At 43.1% G+C, this 11,851-nt stretch overlaps 1 protein-coding gene and 1 long non-coding RNA gene across 5 annotated transcripts; both read right to left on the reverse strand.

Annotated features, from left to right (window-relative positions):
* Positions 1-435: 435 nt before the first annotated feature.
* On the reverse strand, positions 436-3,752 carry LOC127333725 (uncharacterized). 4 transcript variants are annotated; one of them, XR_011751820.1, is made up of 4 exons: positions 2,941-3,752; positions 2,723-2,762; positions 2,411-2,645; positions 436-2,176 (listed from the first exon to the last, which is right to left on the reverse strand). It is a non-coding gene; the product is annotated as an uncharacterized lncRNA (long non-coding RNA). The 4 variants fall into 4 exon arrangements; XR_011751818.1 differs by having other exon boundaries at positions 1,767-2,176; positions 2,411-2,593; XR_011751819.1 differs by having other exon boundaries at positions 2,411-2,636; positions 2,723-3,752.
* Positions 3,753-4,464: 712 nt separating this feature from the next.
* Positions 4,465-8,911, reverse strand: LOC127333724 (uncharacterized). Its single transcript, XM_051360130.2, has 6 exons — positions 8,774-8,911; positions 6,567-8,134; positions 6,180-6,484; positions 5,371-6,073; positions 5,205-5,285; positions 4,465-5,129 (listed from the first exon to the last, which is right to left on the reverse strand). Exons 1-6 carry the CDS (start codon positions 8,823-8,825, stop codon positions 4,677-4,679), a joined length of 3,162 nt encoding a protein of 1,053 aa, XP_051216090.1. The 5' UTR covers positions 8,826-8,911; the 3' UTR covers positions 4,465-4,676.
* Between the last annotated feature and the right edge of the window lie 2,940 nt (positions 8,912-11,851).

Here is an 11,851-nt window from a genome sequence, read left to right on the forward strand (position 1 = left end):
TACAAGCATATTAACATCATTGCAAACCAAGCATTGAAAAGAGCAAGTATTCAACATTTTGGTTGCATTAATGGGAGAGTATTGCAAGTATATATCACAAAACATGTTCAATATTTTATCATTGTTGTCGACAAACCTAGGGAAAGAGCAATTGTTCATCAAGGTTGTCACAACACATGCATTAGTATCATCATTGCAAGCAATACATGGGAAAGAGCAATTGTTCGACATATTGCAAGCAATAGGAGAGAAAGTGAAACTCTCATAGCATGGCATGACCATATTGTCACAAGCAAGTAATTCCACATGATCAACAATGTTATCAAGCAACGCATCACATGGGAAAATGAAACAAGCATATGACATAGCAATTGTATCATCAAGATCATGCATGCACTCATAAGTCATCATGTCCACTAGTGGGATCATGGCATCATCAACACCTATGTTGTTACCTTTGTAGTCCGACTCATTTGAAGTAGGTGTTGTGGAAGTAGTAGGATCCATGTGGTCGACATCTTTGACTTCTTGTAAGCATGGTGTGATATCATCATTTTCATGCACCATGTACATCTTCTCCATGATCGGGAACTCGTCCTCCGTGGAACCTATTGCAACATGAGAAAACACACTAGAGGTGGAGGTGAAGTTGTTAGAATGTGAAATGGCCTCCATGGACCTATCAACTACCTCTCTCAACTCACTCGGTGTATCAATCATGTCCTCCAAATGGAAGCACTCAAACTCACATATAGTGGATGCACTCATCTCATATATAGTGGAGTCGCTCATCTCACATATAGTGGAGTCGCTCATCTCACATAGAGTGGAGTCCCTCATCTCCATGGCAATGACGTCGTCGATGTCCGAGCAACCTAGCAAAGAGGAAGACAACACACGAGGAGTAGATGTTAATGTGTTAGAAATAAAAGTGTCCTCACTCAACTCATGTGGTGTGTCACTCTTGCTCTCAAGGTGTTTGAAGTAGGATTTGCACTCGGCTTTGTCTTGGAGGGTCATTTGGCTTCTCGAGCATCTAGCTAGCTAAAGTAGGCTCTCATCTCGGCTTGTTCTTGTGGTGTCATTTTGGGTGGCTCTCACTAGGAAGGGTGTATGTATGGTGGAAAGAGAACTACCAAAATGTCAAAACTAGCAACAAAATCGAGAAAATCATTCAAGTTAGAGAATAACCGATATGTACTCACACACACACTCAAAGCACACGCAAAAGGCTAAGAACTCTATATGGTGGTAGGTGCGGGAGTGGATAGCAAACGAAAAGAACCAAGGAAAATGTCTTTTGTTAAATGTGGGTAAGATCCAAAGTCAAATGTCAAAAGCGGTGATCTATGTCAAGGAAACACGAAAACACACACAAGGAACAAGAATGGGGTTAGCGCGACCAAGGAAGTGAGCAAGTAACAAGATGGTCCTAACGAAGACTATATGCTCGGTGTCACGCCAACACAAGAGAGACGGTAGCTCGGTTGCATATGAGAGAAGCAACAAGATTTGCACAAATGCCACTCTTCTCTTATCTCTCTTAGTGCTTACAAGCTTTGCACTCCTTTGTATCGGTGGACACACACTCTTTTTCTACTAGATGATACCCCACGCGTTGCTGCGGAAACATTGTGGAGTAAACTTTTTAAAACGTGAAATTTAAATCTAAGATAAATCATCTTGGAATGATTTCAGTGAACAAAACCAGGAGGACCACAAAAGGTCTAACGTATTCGTAAAGCACAAATGGAAAAAAAAATTATGTAGATAATACAGTCACAAGCAGCCATCAAAACTGAACATAAAAGGATTTACTTTCCTAATTACAAAATATACATGGTCATTTTTTAAAAAGTTCATACCTTTTGTAATTATAAATATTGTCATTTTTGTAGAAAAAGGTCACCATGGATTTATTGCTCATATAATACGTATATAGTTACATCGTCCATGAGGTTTTTGCAAGGAAAGCTAGCGTGGGCGTTCATTGACTATTATTCGGAAGAAAAAATCTAGCTATTTAATGTGATGTGCCATTTGCCATCCTTTGATTATACTTGAGATCGAACTTCCCAATATCAATATCCAATTTACTCAATGCACTCAGCATATACATCAACTGCTTCATCCCACTATTATTCCTCTCCTGTAAAATATTAATATATTTGACAATCTGCAAATGGGCAAGCGCAAAGAGTAAAAAATATATAACTTTTAATTTTCAATGATTACATGGTAACCATTTACAATAATGGAAAGTGCTGATCCATGATAGTACAATTTGAAATGAAAAGTAACCACATTGTCAATCTTGCATTTTAAAAGGGCTACACATTGGAGCGACTGCACAGTGATGCGTGGTTAAAGGTACATCTAGAGGTTAATCGGAGAGAATTTGACAACACACCTTAACAGTTAACACGTAGTTCCTCCCTTCACAACTGTGGTTGGATGAAGGGATATATGTTGGGCAGTAAAAATAATTTTAATAATCGTAATCATAGAACAGTTAATTAGCATAAAATTTCAAAGAATTTGGAACGACATACCTCGTGTGTTATCGAAGATGAATGTAGTCCATTAAGCAAACCTGAAGGCTTTCGACAATGGTTATAGTATCACATATAAAGCAACTGCATGCACTTACACCTTTAAAACTACATTATATATGTGAGGAAACTTCCAAACAGGAATAGAAGATATATCAGTACATATATACCTGATTATTGTAGATAATCTGTAAAAGAGGCATGCCACATCTAATATGCAATAGAAAGTTACTACTTGAGATGACAATGTAAATAAACAAACTTCGTTAGTGTAGTTTCAAAATTGAGTAGTGAAATATGTAATTATTTGAATCATCAACGTCTGCACTGATAATTGAAGACAATACTGAATATCATTAGAGCAATCAGGGATTCAGGGTGAGCGCACCTTACATATGCTCCTTCTATATTTGCTCAGATCAAAGCTACCATTTCTCGCTGCTGATTATATGAATATGAGCAACTCCATGGCTTCCTTTTGACATCCCTCCACCCACGTGAACCTAAGAGCCTGAATTAAAGCCAATCAAATTTTGTAGGATGAAATACGAAACTGCAAATCTAAGAACAGGCAAAGCTCCTGGAATCTACACGTAAAAAATCTGTTAAACGGCAGGGCGGGCAGGTAACTCTAAGAACCATAGTTAGTACAGGCACCGGCGTATGGGCGGGCGGGCTGCCGGCAACGATCCGGCGGGGTGTTACAATGGCACGAATGGTTCCTCTTTGACGAAGTCATGCATGGAAAGCCAGAGATGTGACCAATCCAATTAATCCAAACAAAACATGGTGATTTTGAGCTAGCAGGCATGATCTAATCAAATCGTTGGAGGGGCAACCTACCAGATTGAAAAGATATGTTGAGAGATTGGAAAGACAAAGGAGAGAGTAAAATCGGAAGCGGCCGGTACCAGCGTGGATACCATTGCCAGAGGCCGCGACGCAAGCACGGATTGACATGATTGAATATTGATGCAGATGGTCGCACGGAATTGGTTTTTAACCTGGAGGACGCGGGGGTGGATCTGTTCCATCGAGCACTTTTTACTTGATCAGTGCTCAATTTATTGGGCGGTTTCTCGAGCATTTGTGGTGAGGGGGGCGTTCGTGGCAGGAACATTTGTGGCAGGAGGCTGGACGGTCGCTGACTCGCGGCGGAGTAATTATCGCCGGTGATTAGCCAATACGGAATGCGAACAGAAACAACCTAAATACACCCGCCGTCCAACAAGTTGGCATGGATGTGCATTTTCATCCTATTACTTGCAGAATGGGGTACGGTCGTCCTAAACCTTGTCATGCGGACTGATTTGACACCCATCCACACATTTGGCATGCCACGTCCACTAATGACACAGGCATGGGTTAGTTATTTTTACATAAACCCCCTATCTTTCGTATAGTTTGCAATATTTGGTCCCCTGCTGTATTCCATTCCCCAATTTCACGTGAAATCCCTAACCTCTTCCTGTGACGAAGGCCAGCGAGAGCGAGCAATCTCCGGCGTTGGCGCGGAGAGAGCGAGCGGCGGCGGGCCGGCGAGAGCGAGCAGCAGCGGCGGCGCGGCGAGAGCGAGCAGCTGCGGCGGCGCGGCGACACGAGCAGCGACGGCATGGCTCCATCTTCTGAAGCTTTTCAAGATGAGAACATTCTTGCAGCTGAAGCGCAACTGTTGCAAGCTCGAATTTCAGATAAGTTAAGAGAAGAGAAGAAGTGATAGGTTGCACAGGATTGAGATGAGGTGGAGGGACAAAAATGAATTAGGCTTAGTCATTGCAGTAGTTATCTGTGCAATGTTGTATGTGGTAGTGGACTTGACAGCAAGGGGATTTGTATGAATATTTTCGTGTGCAAAGTTTCAGTGTAACCTGTCACTGCAATAATATAATGTAATATTTCAGCCTAATGAATCTTTGCCGTGCAACAAATATATTGACGTGTCATTCGATTTGGAAGTCAGTGCATGCATAATTCTGTGTGTAATAGATGAAAGAACAAATAATGGAATGATCCCAGTAATATGACAAGTCAATTCTAGTAAAATGACAAGCCTGTAACATGTCTCAATATGTTCCAGTAAACAAAAGATGAAATAGTTCTAGCAAACAATACTAATTGGCATCACTATCCAGCAAATTGGCAGTAGTCACTGTAACTGGTGCATTCAAATGGACAACATGGTGTCGTTGGTGCACTCTGAGTAACTGGAACTTCATCTACATCAACTGAAAAATTGAGATCTGGAATAGGCCCACTTCTGGTGCTTGGATTTGCTTCATCATTATCTCCAGCTATTCTTCCTCTTTTTCTTGATGTTGTTCTTCCGCTCGATTGAACTTTCTGTGTAGTTCTTGCCCTTCCTGTAGCATCCCCTTGCACATGTCCTATGCCTCTTCCCCTTCTTGAAGATCGCCCCCTGCTATTAGTACTTATGCTTGCTCTTCCTCTTTTTCCCCTTAATGTAGCAGTTGTGACCCTATGCCTAGGTGGTGGTATGGTAGCTCTTGCAGCTGCAACAAAGGAGCTCTCTTGAGGCAGAGGACCATTGACCCTTCCAGTAGTCACATTACCTCTTCCCTGAAAATTAATAACACAATTATAGCACCTACAAACTACTGACTCAAATAGGGAAAAGCAAACATATGGAATTACCTCCTGTCCCATTTTATACACCATGGATTCTTGTACATGTGTAGGATCAAATCTTGGGTCTGTACTCTGTGAAATGATATGCTGCAGAATACATAAAAAATAAGAGTTGTTTCATTTTACAAGAAATGCATCTATCATCAAATGGAGCTCCAAAATGTGCATATACCTGCAGTATAGTTGGATCATCAACTTCTGCTTCCTCGGCTGCCTGAACAAGTTCCTGCTCATCCAGTTGCACAGACTCAATATATTTGTAGTGCCCTTTCTTGTTGTGATTTGCTTTTCCACAAATTGAGCAATGCATTGTCAGTCCCGCTTTTGTAATATAAGTGGCACCATTCTTCTGCTTCTCCTCAGGTGCCTTCTTCCTGTTCCTCTTTGGCCTTCCCATAATTTTTGTGTACAAGGGAGGCAACACATGCACACCATTAACTTTGTCCCAAAATGCTCTGCCTCTGAGTGGATTAATGTTGTAGCCATAAGCTTCATGGTATGTTTCAATGCTGTAGCAAGAATGTACCATTGACTCTGGAGGAATTCTATCTTCTCTACAACATGCAATAGCATGGTGGCATGGAATTCCGGATAGTTGCCATCTCTTGCAAGTGCATGATCTGCTATGGAAATCCACAATAAATTCCTTCTCGAACTCACCTGAACTAACATGGAATAGTCCATCTGTAGCTCTCGTGACAAAAGCTCCAACACTCCATTCCGTGAACTTTTCTAGTTTCTTCATTATTTTAGGGCAGATTGTGCCAGGCCATTTTGCTGCCTCATTATTCTTTGTCTCAATCCTCTGCATCATCTTGTATAGGATTGTTAGCAACATGGATAAGATAGGCATCTCCCTTGCCTCCAAGATGTAGCTGTTGAGAAATCAGAGAATTGTACATGTGAGAAATCAGAGAATTGGGCAAGTGAGAAAAGAGAATAATTAGATAATTTCACAAGTTAGAAGTCAGAGAATTGTACCTATTGAACACTTCACTGTGATTATTTAGGAGTAGATCACACTTTGGAAAATCAGAGAAAAAGGCCTTTATCCATGTGTTTGGTACAAGTGGCGCCACCCACTCATATGCTTCTGGACTGTCTGCTTGCAATTTATCAAGTGCATGCTGCCACCTAGGTAGATTTGTTGACCTTGCTATAGTCCAAAGCTCATTTTTTAATACTTCTCCTCTGTGACCTGCTCTTTGGAAGTTCTGATACAAATGCCTTACACAAAACCTATGTTCTGCATCAGGCCACACTTTCTGGACAGCATTAATTAGTCCCTGAAATTATTAGCAAGAAAGTGACTAAATTACATATGCAAGAACATTTAGCTAGAAAGTGACTAAATTGTAAATTGCATACCTTTTGCTTGTCACTCATTATAGTGTATGGAGATGTGTTAGTAATGTTGAGATCGTCTCTTAGAGTGGTCATAAACCATTCCCAAGAACTTGTACACTCAACCTCCACTAAACCCATTGCAATGGGAAATATACAGTCATTAGGATCTATTCCCACAGCTGACAGTAATATGCCCTTGTACTTTGTTTTTATGTGACAACCGTCCACACAAATCAGTGGCCTGCACCCTCTCAAGAACCCTCTCTTGCATGCATCAAAAGACCAATATAGTGTTGCCAAGTGCTCTTTAGCTTCCTCATCTCCTAGACCTTGTACCCTATTAGTTGTCAGGAAGAATTTGCTTCCAGGATTTGATTTCCTCAATTCTTGTCCAAAATCCAGCAATAGAGAGAATTGGGCATCTTCATCTCCATTAATTATGCTCAAAGCTTCTCTCCTTGCCCTGCTCAACTTCCACCTATTTGGACACATGTTAAACTGTCTCTGAACTTTCGCTGCAAAGGTCTTCAAAGAAATTTTCTGATTATCTCTAATCTCATCTAAGAACCTCTCAGTCAAGAATGGTGAAGTAAGTGCCTTCAAGTCCCAGGAACCACGACATGTGTGCTTCCCTGTATACAATTTCTTAATTGTAAATCCCTCTGTCCTACTGTCTTTGGTTGCTCTCAGGAACCAAGGGCAGCCTGGCTTGCAAACAGCAGTAATTCTGGTCCTATCATTTTTCAGTTTGTTTACTTTGACTTTATTCTTAACACTATATGCATTTAGGGCTTTTCTCAACTCCTCCACACAACTAAAATTCATACCAGCTTTGAAGATAGGATTTTGCATGTCAATTTTTGGATTGAATTCCTTGAATTTATTCTTCAAATGTTGCTCTTCTTCCAGTCTCAAATTCAGGGTAGTGTCTTGTAAAGCATCATCATCTTCTAATTCGAACACACTGTCCGGTTCATTGTGATCATCCACCTCTCTATCAACATTATCAGCAAACAAGTCATCATCTCCATCTTCGACATCAAAATCACTATCAGCAAAGCTGCAATCAGTATCACTATCGCTGTCATTGTCTACATCTTCTGCAGAATCAACTCCTCCTCTTGTTCCCTCTGCATGTACAGTAGATGGTGGTACTGATGGTGGTATCAGTAAACTGCTACTGATGCCTTCACCCGCTGGAACTTCAATGGGTTTTGTGTTTTTCCGTCCTCCATTGACTAGCACATCATACCTTATTGTCTTCAAGAAATTTGTGTGATCAACCATTATGGACAGTGTTTTCTCCACCTTGGCGGCTTCAATCATATCAACAATGTCCTTATCTGTTTCAATGCACTGCAATCCATCCATTAGATCCATTCCAGGCTTTAACCAATATACATGGAGCCTCCCATCCATATCATGTCCTAGCTTACTCAAAAAATCTTGAATCCACAAAATCGAGAACGTATCACGACTGCAATCATCAAAAAAATCAACCGATCCAGACATATAGCACAAATTTTCGCCCAGGCCACCAAAAAATCCGTTATGGTCAATCATCAGTGTAAACAAGTCAACATTACCCCCTGGAATTCAAAAACATGTACACATAAATGAATGTTGCTTAGTCTATGTCACATACAGATAATATGCCTTTGTACTAATTACAAATAATATGCTTGTGTACTAACTATAAAGTTCACATAATTATATTGCAGAGATCGAATTACAGTGTACATCCATACTCAAATAACATTCTGTAAGCTCAAATTACAGAGAACAAAGGCTTAAATAAATAGGACACCAATGACAGTTAACTGCAAGAATGAGAAATAGTTTCAGTCTAGAGTAACTGAAACTTGCAGTAGTAGAAAGTTCAGAGAAACGTGATACTTTTGAATTGGATTCAATTGAGTGTAAAACATATTTTCGAACTGCAATACTTCTATACTGGTGCAAATTAGTGAATCACTACGTAAAATAACTAACTTTTTCACCTACTTCATCATATGAGCGGAAATTAAGCAACTTCTCCACGAACATGTCATAATCTGCTCAGAGTTAGGCCAGCTTAACTGTTGCAGACTGCAAGAACACCCTACAACTACCTAATCGATCGCGATTCCTTCACAGAACTGGATCTAATCGTCGTTGATCAGACGCGCGGAAGAACCGAGGCGAAACTAACAGAATAGGAGAGGAAATCGGAGAGGGAAAAGGGTTACCGTATTCCGGTGGGTCTTCGAACAAAGCCCGGAACCGCGGCTCCGGCGGCATCTCGTCTGAATCGAAGCCACGGTCGACGTCGACGATCGCCGCCTCGAGCTAGTGCGGCTGTGTTCGTGGAGGCGGAGGCGGAAACGCGCAACTGCTGTCCAGGCCACGAACAGGGTCCTCCAAGTAATAAAAGCAGAGGCGTATGCTTTGGGGACTAAGCCATGCGACGCCAAAACTTTTCCAGGGACTTACCTGCAAAATTATATCCCAGTCAGCGCCAGGATGGCTACCACGTGCCAGTTTCGGACTGATTGGGTCTCATTTACACAATTAGACAAGGTTTAGGACGACCGGGCCCCATTCTGCAAGTAATAGGATGAAAATGCACATCCATGCCAACTTGTTGGACGGCGGGTCTTTTCTTTTAGAAACGGCGGGCCTGAGCAAGTCTTGACTCCCGACATGAGTCTGCCAGCCCACGAAAGGGGTTCTGGCCTAGGTGGCTCGACCCGCCCACACAGAATTATTTTGTGACTCGTGACCGACGTAGGGAAGCACAGCGTGGGAGTGGGATAAAGGAGGTGACGTGGCTCGCTATGAGACCAGCAAAATGGAGTCATCTATTAAGAAAAAGAAGATTTCTTTTTCTTTTTCTCTTTTCTCTTTTCTTTTTTCACTTTTTTTTTCAATGCTTAGAAGCTTTATTTTTCTCTATATCACACTTTGTCTTCTTTTGTGTATCTTTCTCACCGAGCTTGCTTCGGAGCTTTGCTCAACACAACACACACACACCCTCTCACGGTCGTGACATTTGTGCAATGCTTCGCAACACTCGGAAAGCCACTCTCAATGAGATAGGTACACAAAGAAAGAAAGGGGCTACAAGGGGTGGGGCAAGTTATACCTATTGATGTTAGGCGGTGTCAAGCACACGAACTTGCGATGATCGAGGTGGTGTCGATGATGGTGTCGAAGTTGCGCCGGAATCCGGGGTGCCAAAGGTGTCGTCGCGGTGTTGACGTAGACGCGGAAGCGGAATAGACAACCAATGCACTCCACAAAGAAATCCGAACACAAAAGTCAATGCCTGAAAAGTTGGGTCAAAATGAGCGATGGAAGTTGTCAAAATTTTGGAGTCAAATGGGCTCGAGAAAATTGTCAAAATTGGAGTCAAGATGGATTGTCAAACTGGTCAAAATTTGAAGTCAAACGGGCTCCGGAAAGTTGTCAAAAGTTGGGGGTCAAAAGTTGCTGAAATTGGGGTCAAAAAGTGCGCCGGGCGGAAGTTCCGGCCTACTTCCGGCCAAGTTCCGGAAATTCTCAGCGTGTATCCAGGGGTTACTGCGAGCCAAATCACGCGTTTTCGGAAGTTGGGCGGAACAAGGGCGGAAGTACCGCTCGGGCGGAAGTTCCGCTGCCTAGAACCGGAAGTTCCGGTCTGGGGAAATTTCTGGCGATCTGGAGCGATTTTTCTGCGCGGAAGCTAAGCATGTGCTGCGCGCTGGCGAGGCAATTTGGGGATTTTTTTGCCCGGCTGGAAGTTCCGCTAGGGGAGGTCGGAAGTTCCGGAAATGCAGATATTTCCAGATCTGAATCTGAGATGATGAACATCACGAACTCGGGGGCGGAAAAACGAGGATAAAATCGTCGATTTCGAGAGGAATAGGTGGAATTGGCCGGTGAAAATTGGAGGGATGATAGATCAACACCAAAGACAACAGATCTGTGGACCAAAACTACAAAAACGCAACAAATCCTGAGATTCAAATTCGAGCTATTTTTTGGGGCAAATTTTTTTGGGGAAATTTTTGGGCGAAATTGGTGGGTCAAATCCGTGGCAACCTTTGCTATGATACCATATGATGCGGGCTGAGCCCGTGTGGGTTGCCCGATCTCACGAATTGACCCGGGTGAGTGTGATTGCGGAGGGGGATTCGCGGGGAAGTGGATGAACGCGAAGAACTCGATACAAACACACGCACACACACAAATCGGTTATCCTCGTTGGCCCGAACCACCAACTCGATAGAGGTTGCGAGAAAAGACCTTTCGGTAGAAGTCCCGCAAAGAGATCGACGAGTCGAATCCGAGAGATCTAGAAGGGTGAAAAGACTGAGGTTGATAGAAGTGCAAGCAAAATATCAAACGGTAGAAGTGCAAGCAAAAGACCAACGATCGATAGAAGTCACCAAAGAGATCACAAAGATTCAACAAGGAGGGATACACTAGATGTGTAATCTAAGGTGCGGGTTTCCAAAATCCACAAAGGGATAATAGAGGCATAAGCCAATTCATCTAAATATCATCTCTCTCTCATGAAGGTGGGGGTAGGTTCCTATTTATAGGTAGGGGGCCGAAGGGGTAAGTTACAAGCCAAAGGGGGCTGAGATCTGGCTGAGGTTCGATGGGGCGGAAGTTCCGGCCCCTAGGGGCAGAAGTTCCGGCTAGGCGGAAGTTCCGACCATCAGGGGCGGAAGTTCCGGCCGTAGCTCTTCTGTGTGAGCACCTTTGGTCTTGACAGCATCTGGGCGGAAGTTCCGGCGAGGTTGGGCGGAAGTTCCGACCTGGAGCGTCCAACGCTTCTTCCTCCTTCTCTTCCATGCATCCGTGACATCGGCCTTGCGTCCTTGGGTCTCCATGGCTTCCTCTCTTCCATATGTACTTGTCGTCGAGTTCCTATCATCAAGATATGACGGAGTATGAAGTAGTATATCGTTCCACATAGGTTATTCTAGGCACGCGTAAAGGAGAAGATTCACCTTTGCGTGCCATCTTGGCGATGAAGCACATGATGCGATGAAGACCGAAGGTCACCCCGTATCACATACGTATGGTGGCCGAACCAAACCCTAGAAGGCCTTTCGCCCTTCAATATAGACTCTAAAAAGTGGCTGATTTAATTCCTGCGAAAATGACATGGGCCTGGCTGAAAACTAAAGGTGACTGTCGAGGGTTCTCCTCGCCAATGCCCCCCGATAGGGGCTTAGGGTTGACGGAATCCTGTAGGCTGACACGAGACATCGGTTCACAGACAAGCGGGGAGAGCAATTTACCCAGGTTCGGGGCCCTCGATGAGGTAAAACCCT

This window comes from Lolium perenne, chromosome 2, assembly GCF_019359855.2.
Source record: "Lolium perenne isolate Kyuss_39 chromosome 2, Kyuss_2.0, whole genome shotgun sequence".
Taxonomy (NCBI): Eukaryota; Viridiplantae; Streptophyta; class Magnoliopsida; order Poales; family Poaceae; genus Lolium; species Lolium perenne.

What these genes read in the sequence shown, in the direction of transcription:
- LOC127333724 (XM_051360130.2), bottom strand. Translation starts at nt 8,825, where the DNA reads ATGCCGCCGGAGCCGCGGTTCCGGGCTTTGTTCGAAGACCCACCGGAA. An exon ending in CGAAGACCCACCGGAATACG is followed by an intron (nt 8,135 to 8,773) that starts GTAACCCTTTTC and finishes TTTGAATTCCAG; the next exon opens with GGGGTAATGTTGACTTGTTT. An exon ending in CACAGTGAAGTGTTCAATAG is followed by an intron (nt 6,074 to 6,179) that starts GTACAATTCTCT and finishes ATTTCTCAACAG; the next exon opens with CTACATCTTGGAGGCAAGGG.